Raw genomic sequence first — 23,274 nt, 5'->3', positions numbered from 1 at the left:
TAAATTGTAAAATACTGATATTTTTATTTTTCAAAAATGCAGCAGAAATGTTTTATGCTTGACACAATCCAGCCATCCGCTGAGTCAACAAACCCATATGAAAAAAATATTCAGTCAATCAAACACATCCGTTAAATGTTATTTTTATATCATTTTGTAAAAGTTCCTTGCTTGTCATCCACAAATGTCTTCAGCTTTCATTTTTCATGTATTTTGTTGACAATTAACTAAAATCTCTCATGAAGAAGTTACTTAGGACAAGAGGAGGTTAAATAGGCCTTACTGTGACAAAGCTGCATGTAGTCGCACAGATGAGGCTGGGGGATGGGGGGCAGGGTGGGACAGGTTAGGGCGGGGAAAGGAGCAGGAAAAGAGGATAAAACAGGAAATGGTTGGAGCCATTGGCTCAAGGTATGGGAGTTTGGGATTGGTTCTTTATATCTTTGCAGCAGCAACCAGACAAATAGAGTTTGACCATTTGTCATTTTCTCTCACTGCCACACAAATTGTAAATATGAATTAGTTGAGACTGATTTTATGAATGCTGCAAATCTTATTATGATGACAGATAGCAGCAACCACTACCGCCCTCAAGCACTGACTGTGAAGTCAGCAGGAAAACCTTCAACTTCTCTGAAATAAAGTCAGTCATTATTTCCACAAGCTGTTAGTTTGGGTTGCGCATGTTCTCAAGGATAACTAGGTGGAAATTTGAAAGAATATTGCTCCATCATGAGAAGATTAAGGCTTAAAAGGCGGTGTGTTTGGAGGTGTGTTTGCCATCAGTGTCAAGTCAAACTCACACACAAAATGATGCCATCGTCCCTCCTTCAGCTCCTCCCAAAGCTCCACCTAATTAATCAAATTTGGCTCCAAACAATTGACAACATGGTGGCAGGTAGTAAACCGAACTCCTTTCTTGAAAATGTGGGTGACAGATCCACATTTTTTCCACAGACTTTGGGTGACAATGGAGGGCTTTCAAGCTTCAATTCTTAGTTGAAAAGAAATGGAAATTACATTAGTGATGAAATGCAACTTGGCCAAAATTTTTCAGTGCCTTGGAGAGGCACAAAATTTCATTCAGCAATAGGTAGTTCAAACAGGGGCTCTTAAATACTGGGGCCCCTGGTCAGGTGTGAGACATAAAGGTCAGATGAGCATCCTCGACTTTCTGGGACACACTAGGACCCAATGAATCATCACCACCTGTGTGTCTGCGCAGACATGAATTAAACTTGGGTTCATTAGGAAATTAAAGGTAAGGCCTTTTAGAAGAATTTTAGGATTGAGGGGAAAGGACAATGGGAAGGGTTCAGGATCAAAGGGTTAAGGGTCATGGTTTTTGGCTGGTGCTCAATCATCAAACCAATATTGCATTATCTACACAGTACTAGTAACAAATAGACAGGATGGTGTGAAAAATGTCTTATACTTCAACTACTAAACAAGTATCTAGATGTTTACATAGTTAAGAATTATTGAAATGGCTGTGCATAGCAAATATAGCCTTTAAATAAAGGTACTGTGTACATACTACAGTGGGTGAGATAGAAAGACAACCAGCCTTGCTTCAGGACATCTATACAATAATATAGTAATATCTGAAATGAAAGCAATAATGTGGTTAAATAAGTCATGTTTTAATGCAAGAGCAGGTAAATGCTATAAATCATAATATATCATCTGTATCTTTCCATTCTATTTACAAGAGTTTAACACATAGCTGGTTAGAGTGATTCTTCAGTAAGTCTGACAGCACTTCAGAGGCCCCTTCTTATTCTGAAGCTAATTTCTGTCTTTTGGCACACTTTCCATTCCTGTGTTTTCCATATCACTCTATCTCACTTCGTCTTCCTCGCTCTCACAGCTGCTAAATCCCTCTCAATAAAATCTTAATCTCTTCACACCATCTGACCAACTTTTCCTTCAGCTAATGTTGTTTTTTTTTAATCCCCTCTTCCTCTCTGCCTGTTTTTACATCCATCTCTCGCTGAAATGTGTTATTTTCTCCTCAGCTTGGTTTGATCCTTGGCAGATAGGGCCTTTGATCTTTTAATGGAAAAAAATGCTACATTCACATTTCACAGGTTGTTCAAGTTGACATCAGCAGTCTGTGTGTGGTACTCCTCAGCTCAGTTCTGCATCTACATCTGCTCTGCTCAGTCCCAGCACTGCTTCACTGTGCAGCACAGGTACAGTAGGAGATGTAAACTGATCCATAACTGACCCTTTTGCCACAGCACTCCTCCTCTTCTTCCTCTAGTGTAGAAAAAGCATAAGATTTAATATCCAAAGCAGGTTTTGAGACGTTTGATGGGTGTCTTGGCTCGTCTTGTTCCAGGTTATGAGCGAATGATGCATAGAACTGCATCTCCCGGGATCCAGTTTGTCTTCAGTTCCCCGACATGCAACACACAGCTGTCTGTCTTTTCATCCTGTTACTGAAAATGTCTTTCTGTCTCTCCATCTGTAACAATCCTGCAGGGTAATTAGTAGAGGTATTTAAGTCTGTTGTTTGTGTGTGTGTGTGTGTGTGTGTGTGTGTGTGTGTGTGTGTGTGTGTGTGTGTGTGTGTGTGTGTGTGTGTGTGTGTAGGTGCGTGCGTGTTTGTGTGTGAGTGTGTGTGTTATAATTATGTCCCTGTATGTGCAAGTAACTTGCAGCGGTTATACACGCGTAGTGGAGTGTGTGTGCGTGGAAATGTGTGTGTGTGGCAAGTGTGTATTACTATATGGGCTATGGTGTGTGTATCCCTGGTGTGGATGCCCCATCCTCATCCCCACCACCGATCCAGGTGTCATGGGGGTCATCGGTGTTGCCGGGGTAACAGGGTGTGACCCGGGGGTCACAGGAAGTGACCCTGGGGTCAGAGAGGTCATGAGGGGGACGTCATCAGGTGAGCGGCGTAAGGTGAGGGTGTAGTCTGGTGGGCAGGTGAGGCGCACAGTGTCTAGCGTGCTGTAGATGTCCTGGGTGTCCAAACCGTCCAGGGCGTCCAGTGTGTCCAGAGTGTGGTGGTGGTGAGCGTTGTTCCTCTCGTCTGCTGATGCTGCATCACACTCCAGCTGCTTCACCTAAAAGGTTGGATGGGTGGATGAGAGGATGATAAGGAGGAAAAGCAGTGGTGGAATGTAACTAAGATTATGTTTACTGTACTCTTCATGGTTCCAGCTTTACAAATGTGAGGATTTGTTCTTATTTTAAAAAATTATTTTAAAAATGTAAATGTATTTTTAATGACTTTGATGTTTGGTCTGTTGGTTGGAAAACATCATCATGAAGGAGTCCCTTTGGCTCTGGGTAATTATGACGATATTTTCACTCTTTTCAGAATTTTCAAATGAAACAATCAACAGAAAAAAATAATCATCAGCTTAATCCATAATGAAAATAATCATTGGTTGCAGTCCTACAGAAACTAGTTAGGAATGAGCTGCACTTCAACTACAACACCAAAATCCTGCTTTTGCATGAATGCCTCAGTTATAATATTCTAATGATATATAAAATAGTAGTCACATTCATTACATATTTTGAACATTTTCCTGATAATACTTCCATACTTTTGCTTTAGGAAAAATTTCAATGCAGTACTTTTACAATGTGGTATTCATAGTTTTATTTTATCACATAAAATGTCTGTCCTGACTATTTTATCACATAAAATGTCCGAAAATGGCCCATCACACTTTCCAAAAGCCCAAGATGGCATGCTCAAGTTTCAGTTTCGTCCAACAAGAGTCCAAAACCCCAGAAATTTACACTGCTTTAAAACAGCAAAGCATCAAATCCTCACAACTGAGAAGCTGCAACCAGAGAACGTTTGACAAACAAACTTAAAAATGACTTGAACAATTAATCTATTATCAAAATAGTTGCTGATTTATTTATTATTGACTAATCCATGACTAATCAATTAACCAAATGGTTTCAGCTCTAATCAAGTTATAATGGCTGCACCATATCACCAGAACAACCTCACTTTTGTTCACTTTTAATGTCAATATATACCATGGCCGGGCAAATGTGTGTATAATCGTGTAACTGAGCTTCAATTAATAAAATTGTGTTCCACTGTTATTTAATCATGCATTCACTTGTACAACAACTCTTTTTCCACTACCATTTACCAGAAATATAATAAAATATAATAATACTTAATTATCACTTAATTATCACTCAGCTTACACAACTATTTCTCCTGGTCAGAATTAAGTATAACACAAGAATAAAGTACATGACAGTCATTTATGGTGAAACATTATGCTCTTGATTGTTGCTTGTCACACCAGATCCGTCATCTGGTGTGCAAAATAGCACAAAGCACCTCGTGAAAAGAAATTACATTCGAAATAAATAAAACACAATAGCAAAAGCAGATGCTATGTGGAGCTACATGGCTGTAATTCAATTGCAAATTAACAGGATTTGTCAGCCATAAAAGAGACCTGACATTTAGCACTGTGAGATTTCAGCGCAACTAACGGAGTGCGAAAGAGGCCAAATAGTCAGGGGATGAATTGGAGACAATTGGAAGCAATTCAGGCAATTGGACACAGCTCAGACATGCACATGCATCAAAACACACTCACAGCTGCACGCACAAGTACACACGCTCTCACACTGATAATGTCTGCTGATGACAGGCTGTGTTCTGCAGAAGTGATCTACTGGCAGCTTCTCCACTGGCAAGAGAGCAGTTCATTCAGACAGCCACACACACAACCTTAACTGGCTTTATGTTACTTAACCATAATAATAATATGTCAAAAAGAGCAAAAAGCATGATTATATTCAATTCAACTTCAAATAATCTGGCTACAGAAGCACACAGACACGGGGGGGAAAAAATCCCCAAATGCAAATGCACAATAGAAATACAAAAAACACAACTCACCTGCAATGACATCAGTCCCTCCCCCTGCAGGTGGGCGGCGACATCCGCAGGTGTGATGTCTCGTCTCGGGGGAGGAAGTGGACGTGGCCGACGATGCTCCAGACGCCTCTTGTCTTTCTTGTACAGCAGAGCCGCAAACGCCAGGATGTTCAGAAACAACAGGGACGCTCCCACCGCGATGGTCACTGAGAGTTCGGTGGAGTAGTCCTCATTCGGGACGTGGACCCCATTCTCCTCTCCACCTTGGCCTAAAGCAGACTCAGGCGGCTGTGGAGTACCTCCTTGTGAACCTGGATGCCGTGTACTACTGGGCGGCCAACCTTTGGCCAGACGCTTGGTGTAAGAAAAAGGAGTGTCGTCCTGTGGAGAGGGGCTATGCGTGAAGGAGGACACCGATTGGAGGAGCTCGTTGACATGATGCAAATGAGGGACCAGCTGGAGCCAGAAGGAGATTTTGGTGGCACGGTAGTGGTCTCTGACACGGGGCTTCAGGCCAATGTGGAGGTACAGCTGCTCTTTAGGGGTGTACTTAGACCAGGCCACTTCTTCAAAACGGTTCGGTTTAGTGTGGATGAACTTGGTGTCTTGGGGAACTGGCTGGTTTGGATCACTGGAAAGAGTGAAACACAGCGAGTTATTTATTCACATCTAAATGGGTTATGTGTGGTTGTGGTGGTTATGTAAGCTTTTTTTGTTTTTTATAATTTATAGATAACAAAAAAGAGGCATTAATCATTTGTGTTAGGCGAGGCATTGCTTTTCATCCTCTCTGAACCGGTTGTTCTACAAATAGCTGTAATCATATACAAAAAGATAGGCAGAAAAAAAAAGAACAAAGGGATATAATAAAATAATTAACTCTGCGATAATGAAGCACCTGTCAGCAGCTCTGAGAGTCTTCACAGACTAAAAATCATGTGAAAATCAAAAACAAATAGCCAAACAATAGCAGCTAAGACGATCGACAAAAGAAATGCGACAGCGGTTTTCACCCACCTATTTACATTCAAGGTTCCCATTTAAAAAATATAAAATATTTTAGTGCAGTGACTCCATGTTCGACCATGGGTGATGCACACATCCATAGAAAGTACAAATACCAATACTTCATGCTTTTCAGTTTTCGAAACCAACTCCTAACAGAGCTGCTGAAGACTTTTTCTCAGCTGGCTGTCGCCCTCTGAGCAGTGTGAGTTCCTCTCATGCTGGCCAACAGTTTCTCTGGCGCTGGCACACATCTTTCTAATCAATATCAAAGTAACAAAGACAAACCAGCGACAAAAGCATATTTGTACAAAGCAAAATGAGTTTTGTTTTCCTCTAAACATGCCTCAGAGGTGTTTTAGCTGCACATCATTGATTTTTGTCCACTTTATGTGCCTCCAGTTAACGCACAGTTCAAACGCTGTGCATATTTGTTCCTCCAAACAACTGTCAGATATCTTCATTAGAGATAAATGTGTGTGCGGAGGAGTGAAAAAAAAAAATCCTGAAAAATCACCTCGCTGACACATTCAGACAGACAAGCACTTATTTGTTGATTTACCGACTTATTTGTGGCAGCGGCAAAAATGACGTAAATGAAACAACAGCACATCCTCACAGACTTGCCAGTTACACGGTATGTGCTCACTTGTCAATCAACACCTTGTGAACGGCACACAAAGGCAGTGAGCGTAAAAGACCTGCCGGCGCAGAAACACACAGGCAGGCTGAAGATTTATACGCCCACACAGAGGCTTACAAAATATACATCAGGGAGCATCATATCCTCCCTGTTAAATTGAGCTGTCGCAGAGTTCCATCACCATCTGAGGCAGTCTCAACCGAGTGAAATGTTTCCTCAGAGAAAGTTCCCCGCTGATAATTGAAGTGCACACTGAAATCTTCTCATGCCTCCTTTGTGATTTTGCTCCGCAGCTCGCTGTGGTGGTAATGACAACACAGGCTAAGGGCTAGAAACTGCTAACGTGATGCATTAAAGGCAGTTTTTCTTAATGCCACAGTCAAATTGTGTGAGAGCGCTGTCCTAATTCTGCATGTTGTGAGATAGCAAGGCTCTGTGGTGATTTAGATCAAGGTCTAGACTGCAGATGTCTCTGTAAATCTGAAGAGGTCTCGGTGGAGTGAGCCTCGATTGGATTAATTACTGGTAATTACTCTCTTCGAGCACTGCAGAAAGAGGGTCCATCCTCAACAATTACTTTTATCTTGTATATCATGTCAGAGTGGGCAGATAAAAGGTACTCTTATCAGTGAGGATTGTCATGTGGATTCTTTCGACAACAACTGTAGTTTTCTTTTCATTTCACTTTCAATTTAATAAACCGGATCGCTGGAAGCTTTTTTAGCTACTGGCAGATCATTTTAATTTTGAATTTAACGATGTGAATAAGCTCTTTATCTCGTAGCACCGGTTTTGACCAGAAATGACGGAATGAGGATGCAGAATGAGAGACGGTTTATCAAACAGTGGCTAATCTTTCATTCTTCTTTCATTACTTTGGGTTTGCTCAAGGCCGTTTCCAAGAGCAGGAGTTCTTCAACTTTCTCAGCCAAGGTCCAAAGAAGAAAAGCCTTGTCAAGATTTTGACATGATAGAGAACCTGTGTGCGCCCTCAACCCAAATTAGTCTGCAGTGCTGCTTTCATGAGAGATACTCTTCTCGACAAACATCGGATAACTTTTGAGGGAAAAGACACTTTAATACCATATTGTTTTTGTGTAGGCTCATTATTTTTGTTGCTTTAAAACTTTAAAACTATGCCAATGAAATGTTACCTGTCCTAATAGAGAGATGCATTTAGGCTGTCTCCTGCACACAGTGGCACCAATCCATTTTTCCCAAGTTGCATTTAGCAAATATGAAAAACATCTGCTTAATGCTACTTAATATTCAAATTATCTTCTCCCTGTTATTCTGTTTGTTTGATTGTCGTCTCTCTGAGCTTGAACTCTGCCAGATAATTGCGCTCCATGCCATGTTTACTATCAATCACTTATCAAGTACTTGCTGTTTGTCTTGATGACACCATAGACTCAAGCCTTGGCTGTCTAATTTTGAGCTTTTTGTTCCTGTAAAATCAAGAGCGAGCTGTCCACAGTTACAGCAACAACAACACGTTGTTTAGCCAAAACCACGTCTCTGCAGAGAATCCAATATAAAAGAATGAGGAACGATTTCCCACTGACTGCTGTGCATTTTCTTTCACATTTTAAAATGTGATTAAATGGCTTTCATTTACCATCATGACACACTTTCTACATGTGGGTGGAGATTAGATATTTATAGCAGAAATTAGAAACGGATTTCTGTGTCTAAGAAGGCGAAAATAAAGAGATCTGAATCGTGGTGAAGCTGTGCTTTGTTTTGTCATCTTTTCTTGATTTTTTTCATATAGTATAGTCAGGCAAAAGAAAAAGAAACTGCTCTCAGCAGGATCAACGTCTCACATCAGTGTACATTTTAATAGCTCACCCAGTCTTGGCAAAGTTGGTCCAGTAAGTCATGACTACAGCACTCAGCATCACGTCGTTCTTGGAGAAGTTACAGTTGAACAGATCAGTGGGTCCCACCATGGGCACACCGAACACGTACGGCACCTACAAACACACAACCGCACACACACAGCCAACAGATTACATTCATTCTCTTGACAGGAATCATAACTGAATCATGTCAAACTCCCAGTGCAGATAGAAATTGATTCATGTGCAGCGAAGGAAGACGCATTGAGAACCTTTACTTAAGTAAAAGTATTAATACCACACTGTGAAAATACTCCACGCAAGCCGGAGTGCTGCAGTTACTTTTATATCTCGTGTTTTTGGATTAATATTACCTCTGTATTGATGTGGATGTTGCATTTTACTGCTGTAGATGTTTGAAGTTTAATCTACACCGATGCATCATACTCTATAATCATCATACGGTTGTAACATTGCTGTCCTGTGAGAACCACGTATCTCGAAAAAGTCAACTTCTCATGAGCTCGAACAAACATCCCTGTTTTCAGTTTTCTGACAATGAATTTTTAGCTTAATCCAAGACGTTTTTTAAATAGTTTATTCATCTTAGGAAGCAGGAGAATTTTCTAAACCCATAAAGGAGCACTAAATCCTTCAGCTTATCACAAACATTCAGAATCCCCCATGTATCTCAGTTTGGTGATACATGGCTCTCAGTGGACAGGAAGGGAATGAAAAATTGAAATCTGAGAAGTAATTTGCAACTACAGCTGTCAAACAAATGTAATGGAGTAAAACGTATTGTACTCCACATGAGAGGAACTATAAAGCAGCATGCTTTATATGCAGTACAGAATGCTCAAACACAGTATCTCCATTTCTGTACTCAGTTACATTCCGCCACTGTTCATGATCCTAAACTCAGGTCACTAACTTCATCTTCAGTCATCCCCAATCATCTGGACTGAAATCCTCAAACGAATGCAAACACACACACATTCAGTGTGCTGAACATAGCATGCACACCAGAAAAACCTGGGAATCAGAGTGTTACTACTCTGTTTCTAAATTTAAAAAATAGATTACTACCATAAACTAAAATCGTCAAGGCAGTAAATACACAGGCAGATAAGACAGCTTCAATATCAGAACTGCAGAAAAATAAATTCTATGAGCATTTCAGATATTTCATGCTGTGGAGGACTGCTTAATTTGACTTGCTCAGCACTTTGAGCAAATCAATATGAAGCAGCACCTCAAGGATATTCTAAAGCAAGAGCTGCTTATTCATTGTATGAGTATTTCTTTGAAACATTTGTCACGTTCGTTTTTGCCTTGATGTGTTTTAGAGTTAAGTGTCTAAAACCGGGCTCTGTATCTTTAATGAAATTCCATATCTTTACTCCTCTCCCTGATATCTAATATCATGTAAGCTCTGCAGCCATCACTTACCTCATCACCATGGGCGGAGTCAGCCCAGGGCGGCGTGGCATCACTCTGGCAGTGGTGATAAAAGGAGTAGAAGTAGGTGGGGGATCCATACTGAGCGTGGAGGTCAGCTGTGGCAATCGCTGGCGCCACCCATTGGTGGTCTGTGAACAGCGCAACCAGAGTCTTCCGCCGGGTTTCTGCGTTGTCACGGTCCGCCCAGTCCGTGTACATAAACCTTTAGTTTCGACATTTTAAATTAGCCAGTTAATCAATCAATTAAAATTCAGTCAATCTATCTTATCTTAACACACATATGAACGTGCATATTCAAACATCCATTTGACTGTGTAGTTTAACATTTTGGGAAATATACTCATTTACTTTCTTGAGTTAGATGAGAAGATGATTCCACTCTAAATCTTAAAGAGGTCTTAGTTAAAGTGAGCATTAAGACAGGAGACGGGGAAACAACTAGCCTGACTCTGTCCAGAGTTATAAAAACCCACCAACATAATTAAAGATCACTATTTAATTAATCCATACGCAGAAAGAATTATAAAAGCGTCATGTTGTGGTTTTGCAGGACGTAATGTGCTGTGACTATTTCTTGGCAAGCCTCTGCTGGTTGTCTGGCAACCTCACGGCGAAGACTCGAGGATGTCACTACTCCTGGCCAAGAAATAGTCCAGCATATAACCCCCTGAAAAAGGACAAATTGCCAATTGCCCCCTTTGTTTTTTGTACAAATTAAAGAAACAAGGCATAACATGCTAATTAGTGAACTTGAGAACTTGGTAGGTGGATTTTCCTAACTTTGCACAGAGTCAGGCTAGCTGTTTGCCCCCATTTCTGGTCTTTAGGCTAAGCTAGGCTAACTGACTGTAGTTTCATATTTAACAAACAGACATGAGAAGGGTATCCAGGTTCCCATCTAACTCAACAGGCAAGAGAGCAAATAAGCGTATTCCCCATAATGTCAAACGACCCCTGAAATGCATTCAGACATTTCCAGACTCACTCACCTTATGCTCTCTCTCAGCGTATCTCGGCCTTCTGGGTATCCATACAAACTGTCCACAAAGTCTGACACAGCAAAGTCAAAGTCTTCAGCCGTGACACCGTCCTCTGAGTCCACAATGCCCTCCACAAACTTCACGCCCTCACCCTGATTAACCCCCAGCATCACGTCGTAGTTCAGAAACTCTCCCTGCTCCATCAGAATCTGGGGGTCATCTGGTATAACATCGCCATCAATCACTGGGGCAAAAGCCGTGTGATATTTGGCCGGCGTTATGTTCTGCTCCACGAGTTCACGGTAACTCCGGCCCTGGAGGCAGGCGACCAGTTGGGTGCTGTCGTCGATGCCGCAGCCCACCCTCTCACCGAGCTGCCGGGCATACTTGCTGGGCTGGTAGTTGACAGCCCAACTAGCTAAAGCACTGCCACTCTGGATGATGGCTCTGTGGAACAGGTCTGAGACACACATGAACACACACATATGAATGCACACTGAGGTACACACATATATATTTATAGATGTTTATGCACCCACAAGCACATGTATGAATGCACGACCATATGGTTGCACACTTGGGAGGGTTAAACAATACATCTGCAGACATTAACACATGCAGAACAAAAATTCCCAAAGCAGGACAACACTGAACTCACAGACATGCATTATTCAAATAGATGACAGGTCATTGTTAGAGCAGCAGTTTTAAGTAGGTAAGAGTTAAAAATGTTTAAATAATACAGCTCTTAGCTATATGAGTCACGGGCAGGCTCTATTATTCAGAAGGCTTATTCAGGCGTTTATACCAGTACATGAAAGCTGCATCGGTCCACTGGAGACCTTGAAAAGTTTCATAGCCCTAAATGTCACAGCTTTCACAGCACCCACCTACATACCAGCCATCACAGGTGCCCAGCTGTCTATCTTCCTATACTCTCCGTGTATCTTAAAGTGCAAAAACCTTTCTGCATTAAGTTACACTGAATAAAACACACTGCAGTGTTCTTTTCCATGATACTTTCTTACCCTCTGAATAATGAGACAGGGTGAGCAGGCTGACGCAGGAAGCTCCAGCCCCCGATCCAAACACGGTGACCCTGTTTGGGTCTCCTCCGAAGGCTGCAATGTTCTCCTTCACCCAGCGCAGAGCCTGGATCTGATCCAGCAAGCCGTAGTTCCCTTTTGCTGCCTGGTCACCTGTACTTAGAAATCCTACAGGTGGACAGAGAAAGAGATGTCATTATGAATTGCACAACATAATAAAACGCTCTCTAGAGAACTGAGCAAACAATGTAAGAATAATGAGTCGATCAAAAGAAGTTTTTCCTGCTGACTTTTTGAAAATAAAACCTCTTTATCTAACATTGTACAAACACACAGGAGCACAGCAGAAGGTGATACTGCACATCCCTGTATCATAACATCCCCTCTGTTCAGCTCCGCTACGCATGAGTCTTGTTTATCACACACTTAAAGAGAAACTAATGATGTTCCTCCCCTACAATCATTGGAAAATGGGATCAAATCAACAAGGTACATCCATATTCATGCAAGTGAAAATCAACTCTCTCTCTCTCTCACACACACACACACACACACACACACACACACACACACACACGGACATAAACCCACACCCGCACGCAGAGAGAAATTCATCCCTTATTCCCTTTACTGCTGACGTCGTAAGTAAACGCAAAGGACCCTAATGGCTCACTCCGCTACAGCATATCTCATTACTGCAGAAGCTAATTTCTATGAACCTCAAGCTGGCCCTGAACATATAAGAGTATAATGAGCAAGAAAGGAAGAAAGGCAGCGTTGTGAAAATAATACATTTCATCACTCATGTGAGTGTAATTTGTGAGAAATTTCGCTCATGCTAAAAGGCCATTATAAGGAAATTATATTAATCTGATTGTAAAAACAGTTTTGGAATAACTTCATATATACTGTGCTTTCACAGTAAGATTTGGGTAAGTGGTTCAGTTTATTTATGTATGTTCTTTATATTTCTGTAGAAACATGGCCTAATTCCAGCAGACTTCAGTAAGACTAGCAAAAAAAAAAAAAACTACATAACTGTACACTGTTTTGCATATGTGGCTCACCTCATGCATTCAACTTACAATGACAGTGATGAGGAGGAGGACGATGAAGAAGACACTGCTAGTCGAGATGATGGATGATGGTGGTGGTGGTGATGGTGATGATCATATTGGAGGTGGTGTAAACACAGAGGATGGAGATGAAGACAAAAAGAGGGATGTAGGATTGGCTTTGTTTAGCTCAATATGGTGATTACAGCTGTAGCAACTACTTTTTCCCCAAGGTCAGAATTAATAGCTGTTTAGCTCACCAGGCAGATGCAGATTTATGCCATCTCATAAAATCAATATCTAACGAAAGCTTTGAAAGCTTCTAAAAAACAGAGCAGACAGCATGGATCTCATAAACTCAAATCAATATTTTTTGGTTGAATGTTTTAACCTTTTAACATGCATGCGACCCTTCTCCGCTCCATTTCCAAAAACATTGTCTGTCTAATTAAAGGAGGACCCAGAAGTGGCCTTCCCTCGAGAGGAGAAATATTTCTCATACACTATTAACATGCTTTGTGTGTACACATGATGAGCAAAATGTGCTAAAACTGCATAAAAGATGGAAAACAAAATGAGTGCACTAAATAATTTATGAAGAAGGAGCAGCCAAATGACATAAGAATTCTTCCTTTACTTTTGCTCCCTTATAGTTAGTGAATATTATCAAATACCATACTCAAATATATGTATTTATGTATTCATCTATTTCTATTTTGTAGAAGAAAAGTCGCTTTCTGCATCATAAATCCACATAACTAAGAAGATTAAAGAGACAATGGCATGTGGGTTAAATCATATTTAACATTGCTGAATAAGCCAAATCTCTTAACTAATTCTAAAACATACTATATGTTTTATTAACCTGCTGGCACATTCAAATTAATTTCTCCATATGAATTATTAAATAGTGGGCACCTACTACTGAGAGTGAGGGCATGATTTAACCAGCCAGTGGAATGATATGCAGCTCCTGCATCTGACTTAATCAATGGGACAGCATACTCAAAAAAACTGTTCAGTACTCACCCCTTCAGTGTAGTACAGTAAGTGATGGCTTTAAAGTATGTTTTTAACCATCCCGATGTCTTGCTCAGGTTTTGTAAAATTAATAATTACAGCTACTAAATACCAGGATTCTAAGATATTCTATTTATTTAGCCTGTGCGTTTTGCATAGCAGTCTAAAATTAGAAAAACCACAGGGAATCAGATTTTCCCTGTTCAGAGAGCAATGAGTCAGAGAGTCATGGAGGTAAAAAGGATCAGATTTGAGTCAATGCTAGTAGTGGAAAAAATGGCTTCAGGGGGTTTATTTCCACTAGGGACACCCATACTGAACATGTTTTCACTCAAAAAATAAAAAAGGCGCTCTGGGTAAAAACAACTCACTCATGGTTTTCACATTTTATAGCTCGGTGAAGGATTAAACAATCCAGATGGTGAATATAATGTGAATGTGAAGAAACGGCAGGCAAATGTTTACTTAACAGAAACTGCATTTACAAAGTACAAATTGCATCAATACTCACTCTAGCATTGATAAATACACGTCAGCCAATAAAAACCTGACAAGTGACGACAAAATGAAACTGAACTGAAATGACAACACTGAATGAGACTTTAGAAGAAAACATTAATGCACTGCCCAGATCTAATTATCCACCGTCATAGACTAAACTCACCACCTCCTCGTTGGTTTTAACAGGGGATCCAACTATTCTTTTTCACCAACTTTTTTATGCATTTATCGCCCTTTAGCCTAGCCCCCCAATATAAAGCAAATGACTATGCGGCAGGTGTGTGATACTGCAGTGATATTATCAGAACACCCAGAGCACCTTGACAGTAATTGCAATGCTATTGTTCTTGCTCAAAGGGTGGAGCATGGTGTTGAAGCACCAGCCACTTTAAAATGTGAACTGTTTCACTATGGATTGCTTCCAAGCTGCATGTGTTTGGGAGTTCTCCAATAAAAGTCCTGTATATGTCCAACAGGCGTTCTACAAGTCTACCTAAAATGCATCCAAGCCGTGCGTCTATTCATTGGATGCTGAGATCTCTGAATTGCAGAATAACTCAACGGGATGAAAAATGTTTGGAAGATAGAATCCAAGTTGGTTATTATTTTGAAATACGGCTACACCCATACTAAAAGCATTTACACCCATATTACCATAAAGCCCTGAAGTGTCGAGCAAACTGCATAGATATAGAAGTTATATTGTTTTACCCAGTACTCCTAGGCGATAGTTGAGGGTTATGACAATGACATTGCCGTAGCTTGCCAACACGCTGCCATCCATCATGTTACCAGTGCCTTCTGTGTATGAGCCACCGTGGACGTAGACCATCACCGGCCGCTGACCCCCCTCCTCATGGATATCTGGGAAAGAAAACAAAAGATAGATAGATAGATAGATAGATAGATAGATAGATAGATAGATAGATAGATAGATAGATAGATAGATAGATAGATAGATAGATAGATAATTTGCAGTGACATATGGTCTGACGATGTGCTTTAGGTGACATCATTGAATCACGTGATGCCAGTGCAACACGTATTCATTCTTTGTGCGTGAGTGTATGCAGAGATCCACCCACCTTCCTTCTGCCTCCCATCTCTCAGCTGTTTGAATAAAAGTCAATATTGACTCTGTGTGTGTGTGTGTGTGTGTGTGTGTGTGTGTGTGTGTGTGTGTGTGTGTGTTAGAAAGACAGACTGACGGTCCACCTGTCCATTTGTATGTATCTCAGCCTTTAATCACTCGGTGGGTTTATACATACAAAAGCAGAAAGGGTATGTGGCTCTGTTGCTTCCCTGTGCTGCGTATCTCCCTGCCTTCACTTCTCTGCAGGTGGATATAAATTGAGGCTGTGGAAGTGTTTATGCATGCCATCGTGTGTGTGTTTTTGTGTGTGTGTGTGTGTGTGTGTAGGGTCACATGCATCTGTATGAACCAATATGTATGCATGAGTGAGTCTGTGTCCTTCCCACTTTCCTGCACAAGTAAAGGCGTAAACCCTTTGGCAACTGACGCAGGTGTCTGCATATTAAGTGTTGGTTCAACCAGCGGCATGCATAAGGGAGGGGGGGGGCGGGGGGACTGGTTGGGGGGTCCACATAAAAAAAGCTTTTTTTATTTATTTAACAAGGGTATGGCTATGCCCTGATAGGACACTTTTTTATATCATTTTTCGCAGCCAAAACGCCCTCAAAATCATCTTGCACTCGCTGCTAAGTGCCTCTCTGGTTAGCCAGCACCATGGTGTTGCACTCTGGTGTAACTTTAGGCCAAATATATATTATATTATATTATATTATATTATATTATATTATATTATATTATATTATCCATCCATTATCTATACCGCCTATCCCTTTCGGGGTTGCGGGGGGCTGGAGCCTATCCCAGCTACAATGGGCGAGAGGCGGGGTACACCCTGAACCGGTCGCCAGCCGATTGCAGGGCCACATGCAAAGACAGACAAACATTCACACTCACACTCACACCTACGGACAATTTAGAGTCATCAATTAACCTAATGAGCATGTTTTTGGTCTGTGGGAGGAAGCCGGAGTACCCGGAGAGAACCCACGCATGCACGGGAAGAACATGCAAACTTCACACAGAAAGGCCCCGCCTGACCCGGGGATCGAACCGGCAACCTCCTTGCTGTGAGGCACGCGCACTACCTGCTGCGCCACCGTGCAGCCCATATTATATTATATTATATTATATTATATTATATTATATATTAGATTCCTAATTCTAACCTTGCATGCATTAGGGCTGGGCAATGAAGCTAATTTCATTTTCAATTAGGATTTTTGGCAATTATGAAAACAAGACATTTGAGATAGATTGAGATTTTCTCATTTTGCCTTTTGTTATAAATCCAGCACACCTGTTTACAACGGTGTGCTTTTGCCCCTTACTAAAAGATCAAACTGACTGTCAGTCAGGCTATAGCATGATGAGTTCAGAGCACTGCGGTCAAGCAAGTCGTCATTTGCAAAAACCCAGATTTTGATTCCAGAAAGCCAAAAAGGATGAGAGACTCACACTTCAGAAATCCTCTCTAACATTTTATATACCAAATAAAAACTACATCATAATACACATCATATATTAAAAAGTATTTAGATTAATTATATCATGTATTATATTATTGTACATTATTATTAGAAGACATTTTTTAATTGTTTTAATTAAGTTAATCCAACTTTTTTTTTAAGTCCAAAAATGTATGATGTTTCTAAAATTAATGAGTAATTGTCTTAATTGTGTAACTTTCTCACTGTTGACCAAATAATCGTGATTATGATTTTTGCCGTAACCATGCAGCCCTAGCGTGCATATTTATCCACCTGTTCCCCTGAGAGAATCTGCACACACCTCTGGGTTCACTCACCTTCCTCAGTGGGCACGTAGATATTGAGGTAGAGACAATCCTCACTCTGGTGAGTGAGGTACGTCGCCGCTATATCCAGGTTAGCCGTGAGCCAGGACGGCATCATATCTCCCAGCATGCTCCTCTCATCCAGCGATTGTGGGCACACGGGAGCAAACTGTGTCACATTTCGTATTCCTGGCCAGGGTAAAGGCGGCTCAGGCGGCTGGAAGCGCCGGTCCCCCGTAGGAGGTCTCGCGTATGGCACACCCAGGTACTGGATGACGGGCCCCAGGAGGTCAGAGGGCAGTGGGGTCAGGATACCACGGATCCGGCCCTGCGCTGTGGAGATGACAGGCACAGTCTGCTGTGCCGATGAGGAGGCAGGACAGAGAGAAAGGGAGAGGCAGAGGGAGAGGAGAAGGAGGGATAGAAACCCGAGCAGGGAGGAAAAGGATGGGAGAGGAGATGAGGGAGAGGGAGTTCTCCTCGTCCTCAGCTCTAACATGATGGTGTGTTTAGGGGTAGCAGGGAGATGGATAGGAGGGGAGGAGGAAGGGACTGGGGGAGGGTGGGGGTTACGACTGTGTTGACCCTTCAGAGGTATCCAACACTCACACACAGCTGCTGCTCAGCGTGGCCCATACCACACACAACGCACACAGTCCCGATTCTTGCAAACAACCTTTTCCTCTTGTGTATGTGTGTGTGTTTGGTCCTGTGTGTGAGTCAGTGATTCTGTGCCTCTGAGTGTGTGGTGACTCAGTCCGAGAGTCCCTTGAATATGTGTCTGTGTGTGGATGTATGTGTGGAAGTGTTTAAGCAAGTGTGTATGTCCTGGGCTGGCGATTCAAGCATGTGTGCATGTATATGTGTGCGTGTGTGTATGTGTACGTGTGTCTGTGTGTGTGTACAAGTCTCTCGTTATGTAAACAGTAGCATCACTGTTCCTCTGTCACTCTCTCCTTCCGGTCACCCCCATAACAAGCCCAAAGTGCCTCCTGGAAAAGAAAGAAAGGCAGAGAAATGGAAAGAGAAGCAGAGATGGATTTAATTAGTCTTCATTAGAATAATCACAGTGTAAAATAAATAAAATGTCACACACACGTGCGCACACACACACACAGCAGGCTTACACATCACATCAGAAGAATAGGCTCTGCCACCTCACTGCTGTTCACGTTAAAAATAGATATGAGAGCGATAGATAGGGCAAACGAGATGTTGTCCGCTCAGCTTAGCTCGGTGGCAGGGCTGCTGTGTCACACGGGAATGGCTTGTGTGTGTGTGTGTGTGTGTGTGTGTGTGTGTGTGTGTGTGTGTGTGTGTGTGTGTGTGTGTGTGTGTGTGTGCGCACGTCCAGTATGGGCTGCAGACATATGTCACATCCTCACTACACACTGTTGCAAAGATCACAGGACCCAGTTGGGGGAGGGGGAGGACGTCGGAGTGGGCATGAAGAGTCACGTCACACGCTTAATTAAACTGTGAATACACCACGGGGCTCCTGACCTGCATGTAGCATAAGGTAGGAAGTCAGTGACACACACACACACACACACACACACCCACACAAACAAGCACACACTTTGTTCCTATCTCACTCCCACATATGAATACACACCTTCTTTATGTCTCCCAACAGGCTAATACACACACACACACACACACACACACACACACACACACACACACACACACACACACACACACTCCAAAATTCCAAAGATGCTCACACACACTTTCTTGCTCTCTCTACATGCTCGCTCGCTCACTCACTCTCTCTCTCTCTCTCTCTCTCTCTCTCACACACACACACACACACACACACACACACACACACAGCTGCTCCCCAGCCGACACTGCTATCTCCCTCTGAGGGCCTTAGGGCAGAATATTAACACACGCGCGCGCGCACACACACACACAAGGGGAGCAACATCAATTTCCGCACATCCACGCGCACGTCCACACGCGCATCCACACCGAGCAACAAAGATATTAGAGTGTAAAGATGATCAGTACTATCGCTCCCCCCATGTTAGATTGTATTGGTGTCGGCTGTCCAAGGTGCTAGTTAACATTCCAGTGGTGATCACACACGCTGATGAATAACGCTCCATTTATCAAGGCAAACCCGCCTGCCACCCTCCCCTTGAATAATTTTATACAGGAAGAACAGATCAAAAGCATTGTTTGCATTCTCATTAAAATCACAAAGAAGGAAGAAGAGGATTAAAAAATATATAAGAGCAAGTGTAGAGAAAAATGCTTTGCTTGCGAGGGTAGAATACCCTGTTTGAAATCTCTATCGCCACTGTAGCTGACTACGGCAAAACACACACACACACACACACACACACTCAAATGCAAAGCCTCAACCTGCATCCCCGCTGCAGTAAGAATCACCAAATGGCCAAATGTAGGATATACCGTACCCAGCCAGGGCGCGAGGTGTGAAATCCCGCGAACCATGTTCCTGCTCCCGTCCACTGCAATATTCGCCTCGTGTTTTCGCCGCTGCAGCTTATCCGACGTGCCCGGGATGGGATATGGGGAGATATTCCTCTGCTGCTGCTGCTGCTGCTGTTGCTGCTGCTGGTGGTGGTGGCGATGGCACGTCTCCTGGGTGAGAATAACCCAAAAAAGAAAGAGGTGGGAAAAAAAAAACAACCCTCAAGCCTTCAGTCCGAGGGAGCTGGAAATGAAAAGAAAAAGACGTTTTGGATGTAGTAGAAAATGTTCTCCAAGGAACGCAAGGCCCAGGACGTTCAAATGATCAATCTCCCTCTCTCCCTTTCTTTCTCCTCCCTCCCCCCCTCTCCCTCTCTCTCTTTCTCTCTCTCTCTCCCCCTCAATCTCTCTCTATCTCTCCCTCTCGCTGCCTCCCTCTCCCTCTCTCTGTGTCTCTTTCTCTCGCTAGATGCGATTGGACAGTGTGGCAGGCAGCCGCTACTGATCCAATGATACGCACCTCGCTCCGTGAGGAAGTGCAGACTGGAGAGAAGAGGAGAGGATGGAGGAGAGGAGAGGACCGACCTGTGCAGGGAAGCACACACACACACACACACACACACACACACACACACACACACGAGAGAGAGAGAGAGAGAGAGAGAGAGAGAGAGAGAGAGAGAGAGAGAGAGAGAGAGAGAGAGAGAGAGAGAGAGGTGCCTACCACTACACAAATACACAAAGCACATTGAGGAATAACAATATACAACTCCATGCATTTACACACACCTGTAGACGGCCCCATTACGCAAAAAATCATATAAGCACAGACAACAGACATGCTCAAACAGACCTGTAGCAAACACATGCCCAGACACACACACACACACACACACACACACACACACACACACACACACCTTAGCACATTCACACATGGTGCTGGAGTACACAGTGACCTCTTCAGGACCAGAACAGGAGATTCTGTTGCCATTCTATTCAGCTCTGCCTGCAAGCAGCATTCTCCCCGAGGCACTGCATGTGTGTGTGTGTGTGTGTGTGTGTGTGTGTGTGTGTGTGTGTGTGTGCGTGTATATGTGTGTGTGCGTGACTATGGTAATGCAGCGGGTCTGCAGTTGCCACTAAGTGTGTTTGGGAACACTCCTCACGTCAGCACAGCCTGCCGCAGCCGCATTCAGAACTTTCTATTCCTCTTCTCAACAATCTTCCATCCAGCCATCCATCTCTTTGTCTGCCTGCCTGTCTGCCTCTGTGTCTGCCCGTGCACTTGTTTGCTTATTCTTCTGTGTTGCCCTCTACTCACGTCTCCTCCCTCTCTCTTCTTTCCCCCGCTTTTGAAGCAGGTGTCTTTTTTTTTAATAAGGCAAACTAAAACATGCAGGTCAATTTGTAGAAAGGCTTTGTGCAGATGGGGTTTGAGAGGTGATTTGGAAGGATGACATTGACTTAAAGTCTAAGCTTTACAAAGCCATAAGGCCCCAATAACAGCAGAAGCTGTGTCACTCATTCTTTGTAACCGAGACTGCCTGCCTGAGTGTCTGAGGCTGTGTTCAGTCTCAGACCGGATTAAAAGGTTGGAGTTGTAGCTGGAGGTTAGCCCTGTACAACCTAAAGAAGTTATCGATAAAATCCCAGGAATAAGTCTAAAACTGCCAAGCTGTGCATGTAAGGGCATAAAAAAATAAGCTACTGAAATTGCCACGCATCTGGAGACGTATCACATCTTGTCAGTTTGTTGGAAAGATTACCCAGCTGAAGTTAACACGATGATTTGGGAGAATCGCTCAAAGGTCAACCTTGGATAAAAGATGATACAACGGTCTATTATCTGGAAGCAGGACCACAACAGACCGCTGAGTACTATAATTTGAAATGGATTCAGGGGCAGCAACAAGGTGCCAGCAACAAAGCAGTACTTCATTTGCCAGAGTATAGAACATTTAATGGAATAGTTTACTTTCTGTTGCAGTGTTAAGTAATGTGAGCGGCTGACAGGCCGTGAACCTAGACCCAAGCCATTTACCAGAAAGTTATCAATATTAAAACAAGATCTGAAGACGGGGGTCCATCATAGACGTTGGGACTTTAGGAGACATAGTGTCTCCTGTGTTTGTCACCACTCTTTTCATTGTCTTTTTCTCACTATAACTGACAGAAGAATAAAATAGACAAAATCATGACTAAGAGAAAGTGGATGTCCCTTGACAATATTGTAATGTAAATATGTGTCTACATGCTGTGCATAAAAAGGCCTTGTTAGATTCAATGACAGACATAAAGTAGATACTTGATTTAATAAAATCGGACAAATCAGTGACAATTTAAAGCACAAACCAGCAAACAGCGTCGTGTTAAGGTGTAGAGCAGCTCCAGAGCAGGTTGAACTCTAATGGGGGGGTGAACATCATTCTTCCAAAAAATCTTTGTGAGTGAAACTCCTGCCATCCACGTCTCAAAAATGAGCCCTCTTTCCAAGTCTTTCAGAGCTATTCCTTTTGTCAGCTGCACCTGCTTAGCATTTTTATACATGTCACAGAACATAATAGAAGGTTAATTGCTTAATTGCACCTTCACCAAGAGTGGAAAGTGCCAAAGTACTGCGCTGAACAGTTGATTCAGTATTTCCTGATGGTCTTAAGTGCTTAGGCAGGTGAACGTTGTGGTCCAGTGTGCAGAGTGGTTATAATTACACGAGGTTTTCAAAGAGGAATTAAAGTTTTATGTACAATTTTTTGTATTTGCAAAAATAAACATTGTTATGATTATTTCTAGCTGAGACTGCATGTGCAACAGGGCCAAGATTTTTATGCTTTGTACCCCTGAATGAAATTACCTGTTGTTTTATTAAAAAAAAAAAAAAAGGTTTAATTGAGTAAAACAAGACAAACAGTTTTCACAAAATAGACAGGTTGTTCAGTGTGAAGATTTTCTTTTTTATGGGCTAAAGAAAAAAAAAACAGCAAGCTTCTGCAAATTATAGCAGTTTGGGAAATCTTTGCGCACCATGTTTAATACTACTGTGGATTCACATGGACATCACATTCCTGCAAAGAGCACCACTTTTATTTTATCATCTGAAGGGGCATTACCTGTTGGAGTCATTATGTCACTATGTCCAGAAGCTGGAGCTGAGCTGCAGCAGGAAGTAATTTTCATCTCTGACTAGCTTCAGTCTGGATTTAAATTACTGTCAGCATTTGTCAGTCTTAAATTCTTCAGATAAAGCATGATGTAAATTTAACAGATACAGCAGATAATCATCAGCATAGCAGCGGAGCTCAGTGTCATTCTGACAGATGAGGCAGCCAAATCGTAGCATGTAGTGAGAATAATAATTGAATTCTGAGTTACACAACATATTTCTAAAGTTCTGAAGTGTATAAAAGCACAAATTGAAAGGAGGAGTTTTCTATTCAGTAGGCAAATTATTCCAGACACACAAATCCACAGTGTCATTGAAGTCAGGCACATGTGCAGGGGCCATTTGTT

The 23,274-nt window shown here is 42.3% G+C and overlaps 1 protein-coding gene across 2 annotated transcripts; it reads right to left on the bottom strand.

Moving 5' to 3' along the window:
• LOC139340083 (neuroligin-4, X-linked-like) lies at positions 1–20,345 on the bottom strand. 2 transcript variants are annotated; one of them, XR_011602936.1, is made up of 10 exons: positions 19,749–20,111; positions 17,332–18,311; positions 15,146–15,298; positions 11,841–12,026; positions 10,822–11,272; positions 9,821–10,034; positions 8,379–8,503; positions 4,901–5,510; positions 2,599–3,077; positions 1–2,564 (listed from the first exon to the last, which is right to left on the bottom strand). XR_011602936.1 is itself a non-coding variant. In XM_070975690.1 (10 exons), exons 3-10 carry the CDS (start codon positions 17,816–17,818, stop codon positions 2,670–2,672), a joined length of 2,634 nt encoding a protein of 877 aa, XP_070831791.1. In that variant the 5' UTR covers positions 17,819–18,311; positions 19,749–19,935; positions 20,285–20,345; the 3' UTR covers positions 1–2,669. The 2 variants fall into 2 exon arrangements, 1 of the variants encoding a protein (XP_070831791.1); XM_070975690.1 differs by adding an exon at positions 20,285–20,345 and having other exon boundaries at positions 1–3,077; positions 19,749–19,935.
• Positions 20,346–23,274: the final 2,929 nt, after the last annotated feature.

This window comes from Chaetodon trifascialis, chromosome 12, assembly GCF_039877785.1.
Source record: "Chaetodon trifascialis isolate fChaTrf1 chromosome 12, fChaTrf1.hap1, whole genome shotgun sequence".
Classification (NCBI taxonomy): domain Eukaryota; kingdom Metazoa; phylum Chordata; class Actinopteri; order Chaetodontiformes; family Chaetodontidae; genus Chaetodon; species Chaetodon trifascialis.
Note: the sequence above shows the minus strand (reverse complement) of the source record. Positions and strands in the feature narration are given on the sequence as shown.

Bases quoted from the DNA above. Each gene is read 5' to 3' on its own strand.
- LOC139340083 (XM_070975690.1), bottom strand. From the start codon at position 17,818: ATGTTAGAGCTGAGGACGAGGAGAACTCCCTCTCCCTCATCTCCTCTC. The intron at 12,027-15,145 runs GTAAAACAATAT...GTCCACCTGTAG, and splicing joins CTATCGCCTAGGAGTACTGG to GATTTCTAAGTACAGGTGAC. The intron at 3,078-4,900 runs GTGAGTTGTGTT...CCAACCTTTTAG, and splicing joins AGGGACTGATGTCATTGCAG to GTGAAGCAGCTGGAGTGTGA.